Source organism: Phaenicophaeus curvirostris, chromosome 8 (genome assembly GCF_032191515.1).
Source record: "Phaenicophaeus curvirostris isolate KB17595 chromosome 8, BPBGC_Pcur_1.0, whole genome shotgun sequence".
Lineage (NCBI taxonomy): Eukaryota > Metazoa > Chordata > Aves > Cuculiformes > Cuculidae > Phaenicophaeus > Phaenicophaeus curvirostris.
The window spans coordinates 30,870,376-30,897,018 of NC_091399.1; the positions used below are offsets into that span (position 1 = coordinate 30,870,376).

The following is a 26,643-nucleotide window of genomic DNA, read 5'->3' on the forward strand; positions in this document are numbered from 1 at the left end:
TAAATTCTTCCCTTCGAGAAGCATATGCACTTCTCTGCTACCCCATACACACCCACACATGCATACACACATTTCCAGGCTGCTCCCCTTCCCCCCACCAGCAGGCTTCTTTCAGCCAAGCGAGTCCTTGCTCTTCTCCCTTTTCTCTGCTCAGATTCTGTGCCTCGTTTCTATGGATTTCTGTGTCAGCTCCCTCAAGGATATTCACTGGAATGGACACATTTACAGGATGACTAACGTTCTGAAAGCAGGTGGTGCTATTATAGTCATACAAAAGCCGCCTATTTTTGCTGCCTTGTGCTGTCATCCTGTTAGGCTATACTTTGCTTTGCCTTGTTATCATACCGACTTCTCAGCACCATTACTCCAGGCTGCTCCAGTTCCAGGGCTGTCTGCAGAGGACTGATAGAGGGGCATCTTTGTTCATTGCAGTGGTAACTTGGAGCTCCCACACACAAAGAGAGGCCTGAAAGTTTCTCTTTCTGTCATAATTAATTTGCCTCATGTATCTTGAGAAAATACTTAAAAAAAGAAAAAAGTTCTGGTAAATATGCATACCTAATGTATGCATGCACTCACAAATATATATTTTTCTATGCAGAACAGTGCCCTTAAAATGAAATGTGAGAAGATTGCTATGTTCACTTTACCCTTATGTAATATTTGGGATAATATTTTTGGAAGTCATAATGTAAATTTTGAGTATTTTCGTATTTTTTATTAACTTGAATGATGACAGTTCACATTAAGTACTTTAATATCTCAACTTGTATTGGCCTGGAAACTCTTAGCTTGTCTGATCGCAGTTCTTGGCACATGATCTTATCTGTCCTTGCACTCTTGGTTTCAGTGCAGCAACATTGCGAGGGTGCTATACTTATCCTCAGCCACAGACCATGTCTGTCTGAATGACATCTAAGCACCCAGGACTGAGAAGTAATGCAAGATGAAACACAGAAGCATGGAGTTTAAATAAAATCACATTATTAGAAGCTACATTTTCTGAACTTCAGTCCTGAGACCTTATTTAACTAATAGCGAAATGACCAAGAAAAAACAATGTCAGCGTATGACAGTTTTAAAGTGCATATAACAGCAGGGACCACTGCAGAAAGATCCTCAGGCAGACCACAACCACCAGAATCTTCTATGTCCTTTTCACCTTGAAGGGAGAAGCTGGATTTTCACTTCCAGCTCAGCACTTTGCAAAACCTGGCAGTCCTGACTCCAGCTCCTTTTCCTCCTCATAAACCCTGTGGAGGGCAGTACAAATTGTATGTGTGATTCCTAAACTAGTTTATGCCAATCCAGCTTGTGCGTGAGAGATTTGCATTCAGAGAGCCTGCAATAAGTACAAAATTATTAATACAGCATCGTACTCAATAGCCAAGACACTGCTTGTTACCAGGGGAAAAAACACTACCCTTCTGCTATAAAGGATCTAAATAGGAATCAGGCTCAGTCTCGTCTCATAACATAAATGTCCTGACCTGCTGTTCCCTTCTTTGTAACACAAATTCAGCTATAATCAATTATGGCTTGAAATGTCCCTTAAATATAGAGAAAAATCCAAAGCACATGCAAAGGCCTCTGATGGTAACTGATGTGATAAAGCAGTGCAGGAAACTCCTTTTTCTTATTAAAGGCTGATTTTAAATCCCTCTGCAGACAGATGCAGTTGCTGTGCTATGTACTACTAACCTTGAATTCACATTAACGAGTCTATGAAAAGTTTCCTTTTCCAACTGAGTGCTCAGTACGGGAACATCTATGACAGCAGCTGCACATTCCCCTCTCCCCACATTTCATCACCAAGCATTCTCTGCTAATCAATAAAGGTCAAATCTGGATCCCATTGGAATTCACGGTGAAAACTGTTGACATCAACAGGTCAAGAATAGCCAAGGGACGATTTACGTGATAGAGAGCAGAAAATATAAGCAGGAAAAGGCCACCAAATTCTCAGTTGGTGTAAATCAAGAGAGATACCGATTTATACCAGCTAAAGATAGGGCAGGAAAAAGAAAAGACAAAAGAGAGAGGAAACAAAATAAAATCTTTATTTAATAACCTCAGATACAAACAAAATCTCATCGTAGTACTGTACTACAGAAAAGCTTTGACCTAGCCCGGCTGATACAGCAGGGAGGCTCCTTCTTCTCTGACCGCTATTGCCTGAGACACAGAGGGGAAGCAAAGGAAGAGAAAACCTGCTTTGTTTCTGATATCAGCAACCATAAGAAAAACTTCTCTTCAATCGACTGCCACTGAGGAACGAACGTTTCGTGCCAGAAGAGGGCACTTTAACTACAGGCAAGAGTCAGCTGTGCTGCCTGGGGCTGGCCAGGTGGGGAAGGGGCATCACTTCATTAGCCCAGATCTTGCACTGGGGAATAGCCACAGGGAGGTGCAAAGAGGCACCAGGATGCTGAGCTTCCACCCTCCTCCCAAGGGCTGACCCTGAGTGCTCATCCTCACTGGTTTTCCTGCCTTGGATTTGCTCATTTCCCCCCTCCCCCATCATCAAAGAGCTGGAGCTTGTGCTCCTGGGTCACACGGCTCTGTGTCAGGCCAGGCTTATTTTGAAATAGGAGGTAATTGTCCCACCAACAGTGCGACTATCGAGACCCAGTCTCTAGCCTGGGATTCTCCAGCAATATGGGTTTTGTGCCAGCTGAAATTCTCCCTGAGCTGGAGCATTTTACAGCGCCTCCCCCGTACAGACCCTCTGGTGTGTAATAACACATAAACTCGCTCCAGCCTTTTTCCCAGCAGAGGCGTCAGCTGAGTCTCATTCCTTTGCTCAGCTGCCTGTTTTCATAAAACTTGACCAAACATAATACCCCTGAGAAATCTCTCTAGTTGGAACCAGAAAAAATACGCTCAGAAATTTGGGGGTGAACGTATGTGAAACACACATACACACCTACTGCCCAGCAAAAGGACTCTTAAACACACAGACTGTCTGCTATTTCCAACTGTATCAGCTGGTTCAAAACCAGATTGGTCTCCCTACAAGCCATACTTGTTGAAGCACACACACTAATCCCATCCCTCTAGGCACAATATGACCAGTCATGTCTCATCTCCACAGAAAAATCTTGACAACACAAATTTCAGAGGTTATGTAAAACCCTTAATTAGATGCAAGAAAGACCAGAAGAGGTGGAGAAAAACAAACTGGATGATACAGCAAGTATGAAAATTTTGGTCTGGCTTTGAGAGTTTTGTTTCTTTCCTGTGGTGTTCCATATGATGAATCTCAAGACATTTTCTTGTTTGATATAGGCTAGCACCATATCTATCTATAGCGTCTAATTCTCAGTGACTGCCTCAGAGTGGCTAGTCCTCTGTTTGCATCTCAAAAGTTTCCAGACACATAAATAAACCAAGCACGGATAAATTGGGTCTGAAGGTCTGTTTCTCAGAAGGATCTGGCAGCTGCCTTGGTTTATTGGCAGTTCATTTATCATCTCAAGAAAAATATTGACGGTTCTGGAGACACAGGCCCTTTCTGTATCCTGGTTGAAGGAAAGCTGTCCTTCTGGGCAGGCTTTGGAAAGAAAGTCAATGCAACAAATTCTACTTGGCAGACACATGAGGGATGCAGTATAGAGAAGAATCATTAAGTAAGGAAGAAGGGAGACTAGGATGATAATCCTGTTGGCCCAGAAATAGCCCAGTCTCTAATCTTCACAGTGTCACAACAAGAATATGAGATTGTGAGACTGCCATCAGGCACAGTCATAGGCATCTTCTCAAGACAAGGTATTTAGTACTGCGACACAGTAAGAGACAAGCAGCCTGAGGCTGCATTCTGCCAACAGATCCAGCCACTTACCAGACCTTGAAGAATCCACAGAAACACCAAGAAGAGGCTTGAAAACAGGAATAATGGGCCTGAAGTACTGGAGAATCTCTCCCCTTGGGTTGGCAGAATCATGCAGTGCTGGCTCCACCGTGAAGGAGTGTTAGCAGTTTGGCTGCCTCTCCAGCAGAAAGTCACCAGGAAGACAACTGGATCTTCTTTCCATCTCCTACCTTGATTAAACCAGCTATGCTCCACTTGAACGGCCTGCTAATGTTTTATTGAAAGGAAGCTTCAGATTTGTCATGGATTAATATGGTGGAAAGAGATCTCACATTGTACTTTTCCTGCAACACTGCGCCAGCTGAATATCTGCAGAAACCAGTCCAATGTGAGCTTTTGTTACATGTGACTCTGTAGATCCCTCTTTGTTATGTAAGAAGTCTTGAGCAGTTAACCTACATACTGGATTCCTTAAGGGACTGGCTGATAAGGAAAACATGAATGGATTGTCACCTATGATTTGGTCTTTTGTGGCAACAGATGACAGTTGCTGGTTTAATAAGGATTGCCTAGCTTTAGAAAAAGAAATCACTAGCCTGGCAGAATCATGAATGCAACCTGACTGAGGGAGCATGTTATTCAGAAGTCAGTTTGCTGAGGAAGAGTGATGCACACCAATCATAATGACAGAAAGCAAGGTATTTGGGATGTTGCAATTTTCAAAAACCATGTATTCCTTGAGCAGGAGTTTCCTAGATTCTTTTAGCCAGATGACAAGAACTCCAACCTATGCTGAACAGAAATTCAGGTTTTTTTTAACAAGCTTTGAATCCCTTCTAAATTTTGGGAAAAAAAGAAAAGTACAGCAGAGCACATACAGACTGTTAAGTGCATGAGGAACTGAACACATAATGATTACAGTGTGTGCTCTGAAACCAAGCATCGTATCTCCCATTTTGGTGCTTATACTTGCTGCTTGCGTGATCAGGGCAGGATTTATCTGGACTACCGTTAAAAGTCATAACGCGCAGCAAATACAGGCTTTGTCATTAGAGTCACTGGAGTTAATTCTCCATTGCTTAGCAACTCATACGGTTGTGCATACCTAGAAAGAAAGTGTAAAATGATATATCAACTCTAGAAATAAAGTAATTATTCTGACCTGGTAGTATTTTTCTGCTTATTGTGTAGAGGATAAATACTCAGACAGTGAATAACTAGGTAGGCTAGAAGACTCAAAATGTGAAAAAAGGGCACTGATGTGAGTGCCATGGGAAAAGCAGATGGGGCTCAATGCTCCTTCCAGCTTAACACTTGGGTATCACAAAATAAAGCTTGCAGGTGGTAGACTTAAAGCAAACAAGATACTAGGAAGCTGCTGAAATCCCTAGCAAGGAATGCTGTTGATGCTAAAAATGTATGCAGGTGCATGGGAGACAAATCCATTGAGTGTCACTACAGATACAATCAACATCTCTGACTCTGGGATCCCCAAACCAGGAATCACTGGAAGCAGGAAGAATATTTAGGGGAAGTATTGTTATACGCTTTTTCTGTTATTATATTCTTCTCAGCAACTGCTTCTGGCCTCTGTCAGAGGCAAGATATTACAGAGGACTTGGTTTGATCTGAGCTGATTTGGCCGTTCTTCTGTTCAGAGATGAGGCATGGGGGAATCAAACCCATTCTGCTCTTATCAAAACATGAGGGTTTCTAAACACTAGATCAAAGCTGGAGTTTATCTTTCGTTTCTGCCTGAGACACATTCAGACTTTATTGATCACCTCTAAGTGACAGAGAATGCTGCTGTCTTGGGGTGGGCATGCGTTAGCCTTGGCTTGAATGGATATTCCTATGAATACACCTATGAACAGTACCTGCCAGGTTTCTGACCTCTTTCAACAGTGGCTTGATGGAGAAAGTGAAACTTTCTTTTCAGAATGCCATGAAATATTCTTTGTTAAGGTTTACCAGGATGTTAGAAGTAAAAGTTTTGTAGAGAAAAGGAAAGTGAAGCAGGGTCTCTACTCACCAGTGACATGCCCAGGAAAGCAAGGAGATGTGGAATCTGTTTCCTGTGACTTTCATGCCTACTGTCCTCCTCTGGTTTCTAACAATAGAGATGCAGCTGTCCCTACTAGAGAGATTAATTTTGGACTCTCTACTCATTCAGCCAGCTATTTTTCATGAAACTCATAGGAATCTAATATCTCTGAGACCTTTATCACTGTCAAATTCAGTTGCAATTGGTCAAGCAGCTGAAGAAGACAGTCAGACACTAATTTCTTTGCTGAATTTTGTAAAAAAAATAATTTCCGATTTCTTTCTAGGATGTTGGTATTTGGAACTAAAGAAGTGGTAGCTAAAATATAACTTCTGCTCCCACCCTAGAATTCCATTCAATCACCACTAAGCTCTGCCAAGCCTTTAGGTGGCAAAATATAAAAGAAAAAAAGGTGAAAGACAGCACAAAGTAAACAAAAAGCAGAGGCTGGGTGTGTCTGATTAATGAAATGCCACCTGCAAAAAATCAGATGAGATGATGAGAAAGGCATGGGGTAGGGGTAACGACCTAAAACTGTGAGCAGGATGGTGAGGATACAGATGCAAGACAGGCAGGCACAAGGGAGAAGACTCAGCCAGAAGTAAAGAGAAAGAGAAACAGAAAAGAGGAAAAAGGTGACAAACAGAGACACACGAACACCAAAACAGACTGGCAGAAAAACAGATAGCTGTCACAGAGACATGGCAATTTTTCTGTTTATTGTCTTTTGAAAAACACCTCGTTCTGAATGGCTTTTTTCTCTTCATTCTCATTGTCATTTGGGAAAGATCCAAAGCACAGCAGTGGCTAAAGCCCTCTCCCAACCTTAAATCTTCAGCTTACAGATGTGAGTCTTTAGTCATATTAACCACTCCCCTCAGACATTTCCAACAAATTGTTAATATCTTTTAAGTCTTGCTCTCCTCTTCCTTTCAGATTAGCCTTGCCCTTTCCTTTGCACTTAAGTTTAGCAAGTGTTACTAATAAGAATTTAACATTTACTAAAGAATTATTTTAAAGATGGATCTAATAGAATTTGTGTGGTGCTCTAAGCACCCAAGAGCCTTCTTATCAGTTCTATATGCTTAGTTTTGTCTAAGTTGTTTATAAGATGAAGGCAAAATACAAGTTTATGAGAAAAACTGTTCATAAGCGAGGTGTTCAAAACCTTGAAAGCCAGTTCCATGAGGGATTGCAGTGCCTGGAGGGAACTCCTCCCCTAGTTGATATTAGCCACAATTTGCAATCACTCATGTAATCAACTTCACATTCTGACCATTCAGTGAATACATCACTTGTGCTTGCTCTAAGTTATTTTCTCCTGTGTGCAGAAGAAATACTAATAGAAAAATGTGTTAATTATTGTTATTAACTGGCAAATTTTATGATTTTTTATAACACCATCAAAACTATTTGAAATTAAGAGACTTCTCTGCTTGCAGGCCACTGATTTATCTGGCCTGATAGCAACTATAAGTCATTGATAGCTTGAATGGAAACGACTGATGAGGATTTCAATCAGTAAAACCTCAGTGACAGTTTGGCACCAGGTAACATGCAGTGTTTCAACAGAAACCCCAAAGGTTGCATTGGGTATAAGATCATTTTTAGAGCTGGGCATCCTCATCTTGGATGGCTTAGAAGGATCACTCTCCCCATGTCACTGGATACAGCCCTAGCTAGGCCAAAGAGCAAATTCTCTGCCAGCAGTGGTTGAAGACTGCTGTTAGGGAGCAGGGGCGATATTTGCACATGTGTTTCTGTGAGCCACTTATGCACCCATTGTCCCTGCTCCCGAATAATGTTCTAAATCTTGACAGCTCTCAAGTCAACCTGTGCAAATTCGCTACTCCAGACTCATAGCTATTGAAGTCTTTGTGCCCCTAAAATACCACAAGCTCCTTTATTTGTGTCTAAAGCTGACTTGAAAACATTTCTATGGGTCTGGATATGCACACTGCTTATATTCTGGTCCCACAACAACCCTCATCATCTCTTCCCTGCACCGTAGTATCCCTGTGAAAGAAATGTGTGTACACAAGAGGAACAAAATTAATCTACACCATCACAGCGTCCTCCTTTACAATGCTCAGGACAGCTCAACTCTGGAGCAAACCATGGTGCTCAGTCTAACTTGTGCCTTAAAATCTGATAGGACAGATTGGTTCTCTGTACCTCTGATGCTTCATTCTTCCCCTCAAGACTAGATCCCCAGCACGCAAACTCCCTTTCAGTTCTACTTAAAACAGGCCTGTGAGTCTGACCTGCTCTCCCTCCTTCCCCACAGAAAAGCATGTGAATGGCTTACTAACAGGAGGCATGCAAAGCACCTGGGCACAGAAAAATGAGCCAGTCACTCAAGACCACTCTTATTGCAGCAGTTAACTGCAAGACCTTTTCCACACTCACATATGTGGTATTTGATACCTGGCTCCTAGCCAAAAGGCAACTGGAATCACATGGTTAAATCCCCAAGAAATACTTTGAAGATGCTTCTGATATTCTACATTTCAGAAAAAAAAAATTCTTTAAAAGGGAAAAAAACACCTTTATAATAACACTTTGCACTTTCATAGCGTCTTTCATCTGAGGCTATCAAAGCACTTTGGGATACAGATGCTAAGAAATCCATTACAAAAAAATAGATATTCCTAAGTTGACTGTAGTCACTCGCCTTAATTTCCATTTCTTTACTGATACTCCCAGACGGTGTCTGAATAGATTGATGCAGTTAGTGCTACAGGCAACTAGATAAACAAATCTACATACAAATATCCACTCTCCCCCACAAACAACCTTTCTTACAGTAAAATAAGTATTATTCTACAGCACTGTCCACTGTATTGAACTGTGTGAGGGAGGGAAAAGGCGTACATACTGCAACACCATATACTGCTTTGCACTTCCATTCCACTGCATTTCATTAAACAGACTTTCACTGTTTCTTAATTTTCTTTGAGCAGGTCCCCCTCTATATACCCAATATGAACAAACACACGGATTCCTTCTGGGTATGAGCCAACAGCTGCAACTCTGAAAAATATCAGCTTCTTATATCATTAACTGAGTTTCCATGGTGCCCTGAGGCAGAGATATTGATGCTTGACAGCATTATCACTATAAAGTAACTTTACAACTCTATAATTTAACTCTGTGCTTCCAGTAATATTAAGAGCATTTGAAATTGTGGCTGTAAACCTTGACACTTCCACATAGACCTGGGAATTGAAAGAAGATTTTGTTTTCTTTCCTCAAAGACAACCCAAAACATGGTGTTGAGAAATAACCAGATACTGGAGAGATGATGTGCAGATGTCTCTCTTCGGAAAATTTGCAGGATTAAGATTATTGACACTTTTTGCAACACACAGAAAAGAGCCAGTTTCTAGGACCTCAGCAGAAGAAGGATGAAGATGTAGACCTTTGGAGGTCTTTTCCTTAGTATATGCCAAATTTATTTGAAATCATCTTGGCAACAAGCTCTAACTCAAGTTCAAACATAAGCCACACTAGATAACCTCTGCAGAGCTCCCTCAGCTTTATCAGCACAGCATTTCATAACTCATTGGCTTTTGCTAGTAATGTTGTCTTTACTGAGTGGAAATGAACCTGCAAGGGCCATAATCTGGCTCATGAGGATCTTCTTTTAAAGATATCACTAACAGAGCTAGGAGGATAGGACAGGCAGTTGCCAAAAAAAGAAATGTAAAAAAGCCCAAAATAATCAAGTACATTTGCCCTAGAGGACTAGCAAGTCCATGAAGCTCTAAAAGTTATGGATGCTTTTACTGGAATTGTATTTTGCATATAGATTTCTTTTCCTCAGGACAGGCATTTACTGAGATCCAGGTACTCTTTAATTTGAATGTAAGAAAATGACTGTTTTCTCCAGGGGATTTAATTTCTCAAGTTTCCAGTCAAGCAGCAGGCTGGTACTCTGCTTGAAGTTAAGAATAAGAGTGAACTCAGTGGTGACAACTGTGCCAAAAGTCCAAGATGCAAGCTCCTGTTACACACCCGAAGAGACTCTAGTCAATCTAAGCTTTCATTCGGCGGCTGTAGCCGCATAACTACATTTTTAATGTCCATAAACAGAAGAGTTTAGTAGTGCAACTACACCCTGTTTAAGAGACGCAAAGCTTCCAGTTTAACACATTCAGTGAAATGAATAATACCAACTGATATCTTTGATAACTGGTTCAGCTATACTGTTTTAAAGCACTGAGATAATTCTATAGCTGATCATAATGTGAAAACACCTACCTTGGGATATGTCTCTTTCCTCTGTGTTCTTCACCCATGGCTTCCAAAATGTTATTCTGGTTATTTTGTTTGCTTGTTTTACAAAAAAGTTTTATTACACTGAGTTATACTAAAGCCATTAAATCAAAGAGTCAAGTGATATGCTTAGAAAAGCCATACAAAAGAAAACTGTTCCACCAGACTCTCAGTCCAAGGTTCCATTATCCTGCTCCAGTCAGAAGTGATTGCAATGAGTAAAGCCATACACATAGATGCCTAAATAGGATGAGGGCCTTCCCCACCTGGAGGAAGCTTAGACTTAAAGTTACAGTACACAAAAAAAGTCATGGACACGTTAACAGTTTTGATGCCCACCACAATTCATCATCATGATGATTCTCCCCTACAGCTACCAGGTTAAGATCATACCAGTTCTTGCCCAGTCTCCATGATTTCTATTTTCCTACCTCATGGCTGGTCTTTGGAAGAGTAAAACCTTTTATGCTCTCTTACGGGCTGCCTGCTGTGCAGCAGGGATTCAGTTCAAACACTCTAAAAAATGAACCCAATAGATTTTAAAACAGTTGATGTGAGACTTCTTTACTGGCCACTCGCAGGTCAGGCTGTGACAGCTGTGATCAGCAGCTGTAGTGGAAAGCAATTCTGGTTGTGCTTTCAGAACAGCACTTGGAGTCCTACAGCTGGGGATTCATCCTTCCTCCCCCTCTTTTATCCTTTGTTCCCTACCCAGCTACGAGGCTGGCATGTATCTAGACAGCTCAGCAGCTGAGCTGGTGGTGAATGTTACAGAACAGTTTGCGTGCCTTGTATCATGAGCCTTGTAAATGCCTAGTAAAACATGGTATTTAATGGAAGCATATCAGCTCATTTTAAAGCTTCTTTAACTGGTGCTGTGCAAACTCTTGCTGTGCTGCCTTTTTAATCAGTTACCACCGAATGTGCACACGTGTGAGAAGGGTTTTACAAATTTCTCTGCCCACTTCCATGCAACTAACTGACAAGCCTACAATCCTGTTATTATGCCTTCAAAACAGAGTCCATTCACTGTTATCTACAGCACATGTTATCATAGGGTATTCTGCAGAGCCAGGCTTATAGAACATATCCCTAACATTTCTCATACACCAGGTACGTATCAGGTAGGCACAGACCTACTAGACACACAAATACCTCTGAAGGAAAGTACAACAAAACGTTTAGGAATTTACACCTGATGCAGTGCTTTGTTTGCAGGATGAAAATAGAAGAGACACTCCAGCAGTAACTAATGCTAACTGAGGCCTGAGACATTCATGCAACCATGTTAACTCTTTATTAGAAGGTGCGAAACATCCAGCACTCCATGGGATGCTATTATCCTACCATATGTGTCCCAAACATATACCCCCTGCACAAACTCAGGAAGATCCTTTGCTCCTAGATTTGATTTAAATAGTGAAGGCTCAGGAGCAAATTTCTTTTTATAGAACATACCAGGTATAATACTCTAAATTCTGAATATTTGTGGTATTTAATTTAGGAGAATGCATTCAGTCATACTAACTGGAATAATTTGGAACAGATTTTTACTTTTAATGATACCTTCTGTTCCTTTTTTAAAAAAAAATTCTTACTTTTCGTGTAGAAGAAAGTTACTCTCTAGACTAAAAATGTCAGAATTCAAATAACGTTTAACAAACTAAAAGTCTGTCTCCCATTTTCATGCATGTAAGGTATCCATTTATGTCAATAATTACCAAGTATGTTTCAGTCCCACATGTCTGTAAAAAATGTGTAATCTTACCAAATGCAGAAATATATCTGTTACAGTCTCACATAGAAGTTTGGATACCTCATAGAGTTAACATGTAAGCCCTGAGGAACATGAAGAGATTAAAAAAAAATACAACAAAAAGCCCCAACATAATCCATTTATACTATGTCATGAAAGGGGGTAGTACTATGATCTTATTTGCCATGAATACTGTAAAGGAAAGAATCTGACAGGTAGAATTAAATGCCACCAGTGCAAAGAGAAGACACTTTAGAGTTTTTTGGCATTTTACTTGCTTGTCAACAGGAACAACGTTATGCTAAATTAATATTTTCATAGAACCTGGAGGTCCTCATATGTTTTGGTGTCTACATGGAGCCAGTATGGCTAGTTTCTGAAGGTGGAGTGTGATCTCATTTGTAGTTTCTGTTCAAGGCCATGGATTCCCTGAACTTGAGCCTGAGTATCAGTCTGCTGTTCTTAATCCAACAGTAGAAACTATCAACAATTCTAGCCTCCCTGATCCTTTTTCTATTAAAAATAAAACAACAAAAAAAAACCCTACAACCCAATACATCACAGTGGGATGAACAAAATCCTAGGAAATACATTTTTGAAAGTAGATTTCCTGAATACTTGCCCTATCGGTTCACAGTTTTTGGGCTCACTGTATTTTCTTCATTTATTTGCTTGACTTGCTACCTGTATGTAGCTAAATAGTTAATAGAAGCACACCTGTCCTTGGAGGCCAATATGAATTGACTGTCTGTGTCTTTGGTTCAGGTCCATTAAAAAATCTGAGCATTAATTCATCACCGACTTGCAGATAGCTTGGAAGAGCTGTTCAGGCTAAATTGGAACGTTCTGCAATTGTTTTACTTTTGGTCACAGGCACTTCAGTGATATAAAACTTCTCCCCTCCGAGATAGGATGTGCATAAATCCAACCACTCCTGTGTTAGAGCAGACCAGCCTAGAGACTGCTTCAGGCAGCTCCATTTCTTTCTCAAACTAGGAAACTGCACACATGAGGAAGAGCTGTCATAAGCAGCGCTCTTGATAGAATCCCTCAGCTGAAAACGAAATACTAAAAACTATCAGGGCAAAACGCCAGTGGAGTGTACGACATGGGCAAAGAGCCTTCCCAACTTGCTGTCTGCTAGGCCAGTCAAAACCAGCTTTTTCACTTAGCTAGGTGAAACCATAACTGTAGAAATCAAGCTGCTGCTTGAGCTTTCCATACATCATCAAGGAGGATCTCTGTGATCGGGGGCCAGTTTTCTGTGTTCTAGCTGCTCATGGTCACAATTAATAAATTGAGAATGATGCGGCTCTGTCCGTAGAAGGCAAGCCAAGCAAATAGATAAAGCTGTTAGACCTCACACCTGAAACCTCTATAATGTGAAGCACAAAGCAAATATCTCTAGGGAAATGGAAACTAAACCAGCATGATCTACAAGTCATGAAGAAAAACATATTCAAGGGAATCAAGATCTCATTTGTATAGGAACTCTTCCCACTCCTCACTGCAAAAACTTGTTCTTGAGAAATAAGGAAGATAAATAAGCAGTTGTCCATGCAACGAGTACTAAGTGAGGAGGAAAATTAAAGGTGAAACTAAGGCACATATTCTTAAAACACCGAAATACTAACATCAGAAAATAAATATCTAAACCTAACAGTAAAAGATAATTTTTTCCTCAGTGGCAAGATATACTACATATAAGTTTGTTGCAATGTATGTTAATGGACAAAAAAAGCGCTTGTATTCCAAATGCTCAAGGCTGATAAGTCACCTTAATATAGTCAACCCCTCCAAAATTTCACTTTAAATGGAGGAGTCAAACCAGAACCCCCCAATGATTAAGAATTACTTTCTCTGCACCTCGTTTCTTGCTCTTACTTCCACATAGTGTACATATGCATGGATGGTGAAGAATTACATCTCATATGAAAGTTTCCTCCTTGCTACCCTAAAGCTGTAAACCTTCACCAACCTCTGTAATGCAGTGGAGGGGTAAGTAGGCAGTCACAGCTAATTTTTCTCCCAACGTGTTGTTTCTAAATCTCTGGAAATTTCAAAAGGTACCAAGATAGAATGACAAAATGAAACACACCTAAGCTTGAAGTACGGGTACTGGTTATTTGTTTGACCACGGTGACAAAAAGAAAAGGAAAACAGAAAACCTGATCATAAGACCAGTCAGAACAGTTCTACAAATTGTTGATACGTTGAGATAGATGTGTGGTTTTTTGAGAAATGAGACATTGCTTTTATCTGAGCACTCAAAAATGTGAACAACTTTGTCAGTTTTGTTTACAGAACTAGCTTGCCATTTCTTTGTCAACTGGCATTAAATACCTGCCTCTGGGGCAGGTGCAGAACCTAGTGGATCCTTTAGAGCCTTTTGACTGCAGTTTAAAGGCAGAGAAGATATTTTAAGTTAGTATTAAGGATATGCTTTCAACTTGCTATTAAAACAAGAGTACAAACACAAGGATAATGAGAGGTAGGGAGAGAAATGAAGAAAGAAATGGAAGACTGTGGAAGGGAATGGATCACAGCCTCTCCAGGACTAGTTTCTGTAATAAGCGTGTGAGACAATCTCCTACAAGAGGGAAATGGTTTATTTGATCTAATATGCCTTTTTCTTCTTGAATTTCCACAGTATGGAGAATCAATACAAGGGAAATTAAAGCATCAGGAGCAGACTCACATTTCCACTTGTGTGTTCCTATTTCAGCAAACACTTACTGAGACAGAAGTATTTACCTTAAGTGCCCAGTTCATGCGTGCTCAAGAGGAGGAAGGCTTTCAAAAGGATACATGCTTCTTCTGTGTAGGGGACAGTAGAATTAGGTCCACCCAATATGTAGCTGTAGAATGACACTTCCAGAGTGTAGCAATAGGATGTATCATTTAAGAGCCCACCAAGAAAACGCCGTCCTGTCCCTGCTTTCACAGCATCTCTGTTGAACGATGTACTGGACTGCAAGAGGAAGAACACAAAGACATGACCAGAGTCCATGAGTGGAACAAGGGAGAGACTGGGATGCAGTCTGTTAAAATTCACATTGCCAAGTCTCATTTACACTATATGAAACTGCACTATTTTTTGAGCATGACCTGGAGAGACCATGAATGGAAATATAGTTTTGGCACACAGACTATAAATAATGCCCTGCAGACTTTCACAAAATTACTCTCACCTTGCTAGTAACATCACCTTTTCTTCTCCCCTTTTGGAGAATACAAAGAAAGCCTGTTATAAGCATGAGTTGAAAGTGAACTTTCCAGATACTCTATTCTCAAAAGTTAAGCTGAAATATTATTTGAATATTGGGTTCCTTCTCTCTACTACATTCCCCTATAACATAGGCATTCTCCCCAACCTTTACCCTGGACTCTTCAAAGCAAAATAGAAATACAGTGGCATTTATGTGTTGGTGAAACTTTCTCACCTAAGACATTTGACTGGTTCTTAAATTAGGTCACACAAATCTCCACTTCACGATTTAAATGTTAACTGGGTGTTGCTCACAGGGTGGAAAAATATACTGCTCTATTTTACAGCATTAGCAGGACAGTATAAAAGGCAATATTTTGTGCTATTACTGAAGATCGTGCTGTAAGAAACCTATGGCTTTATGATTATTCATTTGAGGGGGGAGAGGAGGACTCCAAGTATTTCCATAAATGAGTTTTAGCTCTCCTTTGAAGACCTGACATCTGGAGACTAAAGGGGAGCTCATCTTCAGGTTGATTGAAGTCTCAGAGCTTGTTCCTACCAGCTAGACAAAAAAATGGATTCTGATTTAATTTTGGTTATCACACTCTATTCACAAACCTCATAACTATAACACCAAGTCAATCTCTGCTCAGGACAAGCTAGTGACCACCACAAAAAAAAAAAAGAAAAAAAAAAGAAGAAAAAAAAAGAAAAAAAAAAGCTTAGTAGATCTGACTTGAATACATTGCATAAAAGGTCCTGATATCTCCTGCTTTAAGACTTCTATATTGCCACTGGAACATAAAGGACTTTTAACGTAGCTTGCTGCTCAGTCATCGTGCCCATGGTGAATTCTCTGAGCTATCCAGGGTCCTTCTTTTGAGCCTTAAAGCTAGTATATTTTCTTGCTAACACCATGTTACTATTTATCAAGTCCACCTTTTATCAAAACATGGAAAATAAGATTTCTTTCTTATTTAAAAATTCAGGTGCTATGGTTGGAAATGTTGAACTTCTCTAGACTGAGAAAATCAGATTAATACTGAAATGAGCAACAATTCTTGATGAATAGTGTGCACCAGAAGATATATAGAATGGAAATACCTGTGGGTTTATTAACATTCTGAATGTTTTGAAGTCTCCCTCATGTTATGAAAAGGGAGGCTTTCTGGGTTAATTAGAATAAGATGGAATTAGGTTTCTTATCAGTATTATATATAGGAGGTTTCAAATGCAACTTGTTGTCTTTGTGGTAACATAATATTTAGCTTTGTGATAAATTGTACACAGGATGTATTTTGCTATGCACATGTCATATAATTTCCTCCAGATTATTTGGTAGGAACCTTGAGGATATTCTGAATACCCATGGAACAGGGAGGTAAGGTGCTCATAAGGACTGATGGGGAAATTGTTAATTTGGTCTATGGAAAAAAATTCTCAAAGACGTCTACCAGAGGGAATGTTCTCTTACTTCTTCCTGCAAAAGCCTTCGAAAGACCACCGAGACCCTGAAACTGAAGGACACTTTGTCTTCAGTTAAATTTCAGAAAGATAAAGGAAGATGATCTCTGGGGATTGCTTCGTAAGTCAAGTAAGGATTGATTTAAATGGATAGTGCTTTGTGTTCAAATGACTGCCTGTGGTGGAACTTCTAATGCACAAAAGCATCAGCTGATGAATATGGGTGTATGGAGCTAGCTCAAAGGAGATGGACACAAATGTGTCACAACATAGTATTGTGGTTTGTGAATACAAGCATCACTCACAAGGGGAAATACCTAGTTCTGTGGCTGTATTTAGCACAGTGAAACTAACAAAAATGTTGGAGAAGTGATTCAGGGCAGCGATTAGTGACATAAGTACTCCAGTGATTAGGTCATTCATTTACTCACATGAAGATTATGGAATCTCATCATCTATATTTAAGAACAAATTGGACGGGTATCTGTTGATTATAGGTCATGTCTTTGGGATACATTTCAGACTTTAGGTCTTTTTCAGCTCTATTTCCTATTCTTTCAGTCAGGCTAGAGAAAGGTTATGAGTTGAATTCCTCATAGGTGATTCTTGAGATAAATCTTCCACAGTATTTTCATCACAGTTCTTAGTATGGTAAAGGAGGACCATGCCAAAAAAATTTGCTGATGACACACTGTGGAATGAATCAACATTATGGAGGAGGCTCTGAATATCATAAAAGGAAAAGCAGTGGGATGACTTCGAGGACCAGAGTGATAGTAGTCAGATGAAACTAAGCTGCAGAAGTGCCAGGTCATATACTCAGGGCCTAATAAAAACCAATCGCTTCTATAAGCTAAAACCTCATCAGCTGGAAATATATGAAGAGAGAGTCTGATCTATTACTTCACTGAAGTGATTTTTGCTTCCTGGCAGAAAATAGCTCAGAAGTTGGATCTAGTTATTGGCAAAATTATACTTGCCATATATCAGAAGTGAAGCATAAGTACTTTAAATAATTCAAATGTTTTGTAAATGGCCAAAAAGGAAAACAAAATCTGGATTTTTCTAGAATTTGAACGTTTATAATGTTATTTCGTGGGCCCTAGGGTTTTGGGGGATGGTGTTTTTTTCTTTCTATAATAGAAGAGTTCCAGTTTCAGCTGTGCAAAATGACTTGAAATAGCAATGCTGTTTAACATCACCCATTCATTTCTTTGCCAAGTACAGCTCTACATCCAGGATTGAAAAATGCTGAACCTTCATTTAGGTGCATAAATGTAGATTTTGGAGGTTACATTTGTCCTTGTTTTGAAAAAAATCTGATGGCATAGACCAACTTGATATCTGAAATAGGAAGTAAAATCAAGAAGGTTGTACTAGTGAAAGCATAACATAAACCCTTCAAATATGAACACATGCACGTTTTGAAACAGTAGCTCAAGCTTGGCTCTAGAACAAATGTGATAAGGCAGAATGTGATTTGATGTTTTAGATGAAAGGAAGAAAATTACAGATTCAAGAAAATTCAGCTACTGACAAGGAAGGGGAGCAGGTACTTGTTTTGAGTCCAACCTTCTACCGACTGTTTCAAGTCAAGAGAGTGGAGTGAAGAAATACAGTCAAAACTTTGACTCCTCACCAAACTGATTTTGACAGACGATAATGCTGAAACAAAGGCTATGAAAAGTCATGATTTTCATTGCAAAAAAAGAGCCTTTGCAGGCACATTTATTTAATCAAACTTTCATCTGGGCAGAAGGGTCTGGGGAGGAGTCAGGGGACAAGAGAAGGGAAAAATCATAGATAAGTTTGTCCGAAAATGAGTCTCTTGTTTTTTTTTCTGGGAGAATCTATTGCCCTAAAACCTTTGGGAAGCTGAACTGAAGTCATCATTAAGCAAATGCACTGAGCAGGCACAGCAGGAGAACAGCTAAACAAATATTTATTTCTCCAAGGCTGAATTGCACGGGAGTGCCATCAATAGTAGCAGCAAAAAGTACAAAGTCTGGAGGGTGGAGAGAAACACCAAAGACTTTGAAGTTCTTAAATAGGGATATTTGTATAAAATCAACAGTAATTCATTGTTAAAACACACAGATACATTAAAGCACACAGAAGGACTGTGCTTCCCAAGTCGTGTGAAAAAAAAAAAAGAGATCTTCCCATTTGCTGATATAGACTGATGATGTAGGCCCAGGAAGTGTTTTACCAAAGGATGTATCATGTTCAACTGTATGCTCACAAGAATCAGAATAATGTTAGAAATACTTTGTGGAGAAGAGCACAGACATAAACAATAATAGGATTCATAATTAGAGAATGGTTTCATATTATAACACATAATTAAAAATAAGCTGTGTAACCCTATGCCTTTCCCATTTGAGGAATAACCTGTATTTCACAACTGAGACTGAATATTCCTAAAAAACCCCACAAGATCAGAAAAATTGACCACATTTTTCTTGAGCAATAAGCACTTGATCTACTGGGATAAACTGGGATTATGCATACAAATTGCTTCATGTTCTTCACCTATCAGCACCAGCAGTGGCCAAGTATAATCAAGACTCAATTACAATCTCAGCAGAGTTATCTGCTGATGCTGCTTTTATAGCTGAAGAGCAAGCTTTTTTTTCTAAAGCAGGTCTGACCTCTATGATCCTTCAACTCACTGCCCTAGTGTAGCAAAAAAAGTGATAATAAAAAAGTTAGTAGTTAGTACTCTAGAAAAAAGGAATGACACACTTGTCATCAAGGAAGAATAGATGTGCCATTGGGAAATGGACTGAAGCCCAGACAATGTCAAATCTATCTCGGTGAAGAGTTTTACAGTATCAGCTATAACTCACTCACTCTCATTTTCTACAACACTTTATTGAAGTCTGCAAAAGTTAGAAAGAAAGCACAGAAATGTACTGGCTTTGAAATCTTTGCCAAAGAGGATCGTAAACAGCAGTATTACAAATTGTGACTCTTCTGTTCGCACCTCCACAGGGTGAGGGGTGCAACCAGCAGCTCACTTTCCTCATTTGATTAAAGCTAATTGCTGCCATGGTGTGCTCAGTAGTCACTGCTTTGACCCTGGCCATTCTTGCAGCTGGTAGCCCATCAAGCTATCTTACAAGCAAATCTTATCTCCTTACTTCTCTGGAAACACTGAGGAAACTTCTCACTCGAAAAGCCAACGTAACTTCCTCCTCACACCCACTTCTCACCAGCTCCATTAACTCTCTTAATAGATTGGAAAGTGTATGTGTTAGTGTTTTTTTGTGATAGACTATCGACTGTGCCAACTAGGTCTGGAGACTTGGAAATCATGGCATTTGGGCGGCTGCTATCAGGCTGCCTTCATCCAATTCATTTTACAAACAAACTGCAGTCAACATCTGAAATGTGGATGGCATTGAAAAAAGAAAATAAAGAAAAAATAAATCCCAAAGTCAGAAAGCTGATCTGAAGGAGTTAGAAGGCAAAGAGGAAGGATTCTGGAAGTAGAGACATGATGAAATGGGAACAGAGCTCAAAATCACTCCCTGATTTATTTCTCCTTGCAACTTCGCTGTGTTTCTGATCTACAGGAGGAAAATTTATTTTGCCTCAAGATCATTTGTGACTACTGAGATTTAGGAAAAGGAGGTTTTGAAAAGTCCAGGATCAAAGAGAGATCCCATTATCTTGAGTCTTTCCAGATCCCTTAGGGACAGTCAGATTGGACTGATATTCCCGTGAAAACGGTTTGCTCACTCTCACTGATTGCTCTGCAGTTGACAGCATTTTGTTTCATGACTTCTGTGCCTGGTGGGAAACACTGAGGTGGGCAGCAGACTTTAGGTTTAACAAGGGAATAGTCTCTGGACTAGAAATTGATTTGCAGAAATCTGAGAAAAGGCACGCAGAGGAGATCTGTAACAATTTGACCTGCCCTAACAATGTGAGAGAGAAGGGCATGAAACAGAAATCTGCACACCAAATAGCCTCATATACTAAGAGATTTTTACCATTCTACTACCTTGTCTCTTTTTGCCTTTTTCTAACTGCTCAATGGAAAGCAGTTGGCCATCGCCCGTTCTTAAAGGTAGCACATATTGTAAGAGTACCATGAGCACAACCTGCCTATACCACGTAGTCAGGCTTTAAAGCGCAATTCTGTTCAGAGAAATAACAGTTTAAATGTACTTTGCCACCACACACACGTGTAGTGAGGGAATGCCAGATCTTCCCTCATCCCTCCCAAGTGTCTTTCAGTCATGCCTGCTTAAGTTTGCTGATCAAAACACATTTTGGCGTGATCATTAGGAGAGAGGTTGGAAGGAGGGAGCTTTATAAGCTCTTAGTTTATGCCTCAAAAGCAAAGCTATGAAATGAGCTCTCCTTCTGGAAACTCTGTAGTTAGACAAGCAAGTGGGTTTCATACTTCAGGGTTTCAGCTGTTCACCTGTGAGAATGACACTTTTCTTCTCACTGCTCATTAATTTTCATTCTCTGTTCTCTACAGTGCTCTGCCATACAGCTGCAGGACTGATGGAGGTCTCTGCAACCTGCTGTCTGTCTCTCTTTGCACCTCGTACCTGTTACACTGGCAGCACGAGTGCATGAACTTGGCCTGTTTCACATTCCCCAGAATTCATCCTCGCATGGACTGAAAAAGGTTGTACTCACAACTCCCACCTCCTCAAATGCTACAGCACTGAAGATGCTTATTGAGCTCAGTGGCTTCACCACAGCAGCCAATGCAACTGGAATTCAAATCAATACAGCAGCTCTTCTGGGAGTGCTTATTAAATAACAACCTGCAGTCAAACAAAGCAAGTTGGCATGTCTTTTATCGGAGACCTTCACAAAGTCAGTCAAAGGCTCCCCTACAGAGCTGAGCAACCCATCACTTCCTACGCAGAAAAGGCAAGAGAAAGAGGCAGGTTTCATCCCATCCTTTAATGAAAATCTCAGTTGGAGCCCTTCTTGCCACAGTGTCCTGTCTCCCAAAACATACTTCCTCAGGTCCCCTTAGCTTCCATGATCCTGCTTCTCTGGGTCAGAATTGCACTTGGCCAGTTATGACAATGTCACCTACTCAACCATTAACTTATGCACAAACCCATCACCCATAAATCAGAGAATTAGCCTGGACCCTACCTCCCTTTAAATAGCCAGCCCAAACTGTGTCCAGCAATACACACAAATGAGGGGGTCTGCAAACACTTCAGGGTAATAATGAAGAAAAGTTCTGCTTCCCCCTGCCCCCTTCCTGTTCTTTTTTAATAACAAACTCTGCTTCTCAGAGCTCATCATTCCCCAAAGATGCCAAAGCTGGCATTTCCTAGTCTAAGCTCTACAGAACAATCACACCATTTAGAAAATAACATATGTCTCTGGAGTTCTCAGTTTCCCTATTTGTCAGCAGAAAACGAGACATTTCCTCAAAATATACAATAAAATAGCCTCTAGCAATAGCCTGCAATACTTTTTTTAAAAATAGTTTTATGAGTGTGTGTGTCGTCTCCTGGGAGTGCTTTCATAATCATTTATACAAATGACAGAAGCTTAGGACAATGAGAAGCAGAAAGGGAAATACAACCATTTTGCATGCAGTTGCTTTGAATGGTCTGCAGAAAAATTGGTTTGCTCTGCGGCAAAGAGATGTTTTCTCACTTGTAGGTCTAAATCAGGAGATTACAACCCATCCTAAGGAGGGGCAGCAGCTGTATGCATTCCCAAGGCAACCCAGTAGAGCCCATTTCTCAAACTCTGCTTGGGCTCTCTCACTGCTCTGGAACAATTCTCAGACTTGCATTCTACATATGTTAAGATAGCACATAGTTAAAGAGGTAACATTCAGAAAGAGATCCCAGGAAGGGGGCAGGTGACCAGTTCTTAACCAGCTTATTACCCCTTCTTCACAGCAGTTTGTCCCAGCAGACTGAAATTTGCAGCACTCTGCAAGAGGGGTAGCTTGCTTTTGAATGTAAAGGGGCTCTTTTCCTGTCTGCTACTCTGGGAGACTGTCACCTGATCCCAGCTTGTTGACATTAGCTAAGAGTAATGATGGTCTTTGAAAACACAACATAAAATTGGTATTAAAACTTGTTTCTTCTGCGAATGTTCAAAATTTCTATCTGTGTGGGGATGGAGAAGGGACAGTCAACTATATGCACAAACAACACAGCAAGAAGATAGAAAGAAAATCTGTTTTCTCAACACTTTCCTCCTCCCTTCCTTTTCCTTTTCTTTGCAACATAAATTAATTCAACCCTCTATATAAAAAGAGGGGTGAACTGGTTCAATATGATATAATGGAGTAGTTTAATTTAGACATGACTCTCCAGAGGGCAGAACTTTTCTGAGACCAAAACCTGTACTTCTTAGAAGCACAGGCTTTACAATCTGTTCCCTGTACCACCAGAAACACGTTTTCTCTTTCCCCTTCACTGAGCCTTCAGGATAAATAAATAAATAAATGAGTGAACTTATGGAGCAACATGTCCAAGAAGCAGCAAGCAGAAATGCTTCCCAGAGGGGTGCTAAAGCGTATAATAGCTGTATTTGTCTTCCTGGAAATGCCCTGGTACAAGACAACAAAAAGAAGCTAGGATCATTTGTTGTGCTCAGGTTTTAAGAGATTTCTGAGTAGATCTGTTAAGCTTGCATGATGTTAACAAAAGCTACCTGAATGCAACAGCTAATGCCCTTCTGAGACAAGAGTCTTTTATACCAAACAGCAGAGAGGCACTTAGAAGACAGTGTTGAAAATGAGTGTGGATTTTACTTTGGGATGAATTCTACGTCTGAGCAACTTGCTCACTATCTCTCCTTATTTGTCCAACTACATGCAACACAAACTGCTTCTTTTTTTTATTTTGAAACACATTATTGTGATTGGCCTATTTAATGTTCATGAGGTGTTATTAATCCTTCTAGCACTTGTGCCAGCACTTCCTTCAAACATGGTCCAAACAACACTGGGATTAGTAATAGGGATCATAGGACTAGGAGGGAGGTGACCCACCAGGATAAGTGATAACAGCCCAGCAAGGCTGCCATAGGTACATGGGACAAGGCTTGTCGAAAGAAACATATTTTCCGAAAGAAAGCTTGGATAGATGACAAGGTGCTGTGGAAATGCGAAGAACAGACCAGGAGTATGTGGGAAAAAAGGAAAATGAAGAGAAAATAGAGATAAATTCTTTTCTTTAGTTTCATAATTTTAGATACCCAAGCTAAAAAAAAAGCCAAAACAAAACAAAATACCACAAAACGTACTAGGGCAAATCATTCTATATCTGAATTTCCTTATATTGCTGAAACAATGATAGTCTCAAAAATATGTTTTGGGTCTCAGTGTTACAGCACTGGGGTTAACAAAGTGTTTCCCTAAAGGAAACTGGATGGGAATTGTTGTTCAGAGACTTTACTGTTGAGTGCGCAGCATGGCACAAAAGTAGGGAGCTGCTGACAAAGAAACCAGACTGGCACTTTGTAGACCTGTGTTTTATTCTTTGATTTCCTCAAGCAAGTCACTTCCCACCTAGGATGACTGGAAACTCTTGGGGTGGCGAACTTTCTCACAGAATCACTAGGTTGGCAAAGACCTCCGGGATCATTGAATCCAACTATTCCTATCAACCACTAAACCATGTCCCTGAGCACCTCATCCACCTGTCTTTTAAACACCTCCAGGTACGGTGACTCAACCACCTCCCTGGGCAGCCTGTTCCAGTGCATAGTGACCCTTTCTGTGATTTTTTTTTTTTTCTGATGTCCAGCCTGAACCTACCCTGGCAGAGCTTGAGGCCATTCCCCCTCATCCTGTCCCCACACGCTTGGGAGAAGAGGCCAGCTCCCTCCTCTCTACAATCTCCTTTCAGGTAGTTGAAGAGAGCAGTAAGGTCTCAGAAACTGGACCCCAGTTTTTTTGTTGGGGTCTTTGTTTAACCATGGCACGTAAAAGATGAGAAACAGTATTTCTAAGGAAGTTGCTCTGTTGAGAGACTGAGTACAAGAAAATGAAATGCGAACCCAAAGGTATCCCAAGTACCTCCAGTTCAGAGTCCAAACTAAAATTCAACAAGATTAAGCCAAGTACCTCTAGCTGTTCTTTTTCCTTTAACTGCAAAGAAAAGCAATCTTTATGAAGTGATAAAGCCATCCAAGAATGGCTGTGGTTGTTTCTTTTAAATGAACCAGAGAGAACAGATGGTCTCCTCTCATACTGTCACAAAGGTCAAAATTAGCCACCCCTAAGACTAGCAGGTTCTTGAAATGCTCAAGTGCTTGTGTCTGGTTGTTATGACTAATCCACTCTCCAGAACAAGAAAGGTCAAATGAAGAACACCTCTCCAAACACTGCAAGAACTCCTAGCCATGGCTAATGTGTAATGCACTCAGACAGGGTGTCAACAGCTGCTCCTAAAACCCAATGAGTCAGCCTTTCAAAAGACCTTGTCAGCTCTCACTGTTAGACTTTTCATGCAGATTATATTTGCTCCTCAATGTTTAAAAAAATCACTCTTAAACCTTGAAAATATAAATTGTTTTCCTTACAGAACTTGTCCTTTTTCCTCACAGAACTTGTCCTTTTTCCTCAGACAGCTGCCCAAGAATCTCTCACATGCTGACAGCTAAACCAAGGACTGGCCTCTGTTTCTGAAATCATGTACCAACAAAGAATTTTTGGTTCCTTTCACAACTTTTACCTGCAGACCACAGTTAGTATTCCAGAGTACTGTGAGGTTAAGTGTTCTGCTCAACACATAGGGTGTAGAGACATCGGGTGACTTCTCTTTGGTCCTAAACCTGCACACAGGCACAAATCCCCTATCCAACCCCTACTCTAATCACCAACCTCCCTTGGATGCTGTCATTTAAATAAAAAGGCCTATTGGAAATGACAGGTGAAGAAAGCAGTCCAGGCATGAAATGCAGTCTAAAGTATATTAATAGAAGGTTGCCAGACAAAAAGGCACAAGGCATTTGATCGCATCATCTTAGGCTTGTTGTTCATGCTCCTTTGCATCTGGCTGCGTGATTTCTGCCAGATTCTTGGCTGGAGGAGCAGGCTAGGATTTGCCTGCTTTCCCTAACCCATGCCGGGCTCAGCTGCAATCATGCAGAGCACTGAAAGAAATCCCTTTGAGTCGGGATTCATTCGGAACATGTAAAACCCAGACAAATGACTGCTTCTCCAAAGTGAATCCCATTTCACAGCAAGTAGGTTATTAGTGTGGAACTCCATACAAGTAGCCTGCATTCAAAAGCCCTCTGCATTATTAATAGAAGATGAGCTTTTGACATCAAAGGAGGACCATTATGTATGCTAAACGGTGGCAAAAATTGTACCCGCACTTCAAACCTTTTCAGTTCTTTGTCCCTTGTAAATCAATCAAGGTTGACAGATGCTTTAAGGAGAGTAATCTTTTCAATGATACTGTCAATGGATAACATAATGGAACATTGTCTCTGTGCTGTGTGAAGACATGGAGCTAGTCAATTATGGACAACACTTCATGCAGCCGCCAGTTTTCACTTGAAGTGCTGCTGTTGAAGTATTATAATCCCAACAAATGGCCGCAGCAGCATACAATGTAAATGAGACCTCCTGAAGCTTTGGAAAATTAATTAGTAACAACAGTGGTCCATTCCCACACTTTGAAACACCAGCCTGGTAATGTTAACGATGCACCTCCCCCCCCTTCCCTTTGGGCAGTCAATAGGGCATATTTACATACACTATTTTTAATCTTCAACACTTCCCCCCATACCCTCCCTGCCTTTTAAATTCAGGAAGCTCTGGATTCCTTCCCTCTCTTTCAAGCTGCAGACTTCACCCCTGATACTTCCAACCAGTCACATAACCCATATGGCTGGAGCCAAAACAAGAGAACAGAGACTTTACCACTTGGAGACAGCAATAATATTCACTCCTCTTGCTTCACACACACATTGGACACTTTGTGGCTATCTCCTTTTCCAACACTACTATCTCTTCAGCTGTCCCTAGAAGAATGGCTTGAGTGGATGGCAGGGAAAAAAAGCTATTGGTCTCAAGAAACAAGCAGGATGTGAACTGAAAGCCTGTTACACTG

General features: G+C 40.5%; 1 protein-coding gene across 1 annotated transcript in view; it reads right to left on the bottom strand.

The window, feature by feature from the left end:
* The window catches only part of LOC138723714 (BEN domain-containing protein 5-like), a 935,765-nt gene that overhangs the window by 73,242 nt on the left and 835,880 nt on the right, over nucleotides 1-26,643 (bottom strand). The window contains exon 11 of the mRNA XM_069863065.1: nucleotides 14,698-14,860. Coding sequence (XP_069719166.1) covers nucleotides 14,698-14,860 — 163 coding nt within the window. The remainder of the gene's footprint in view (nucleotides 1-14,697; nucleotides 14,861-26,643) is intronic.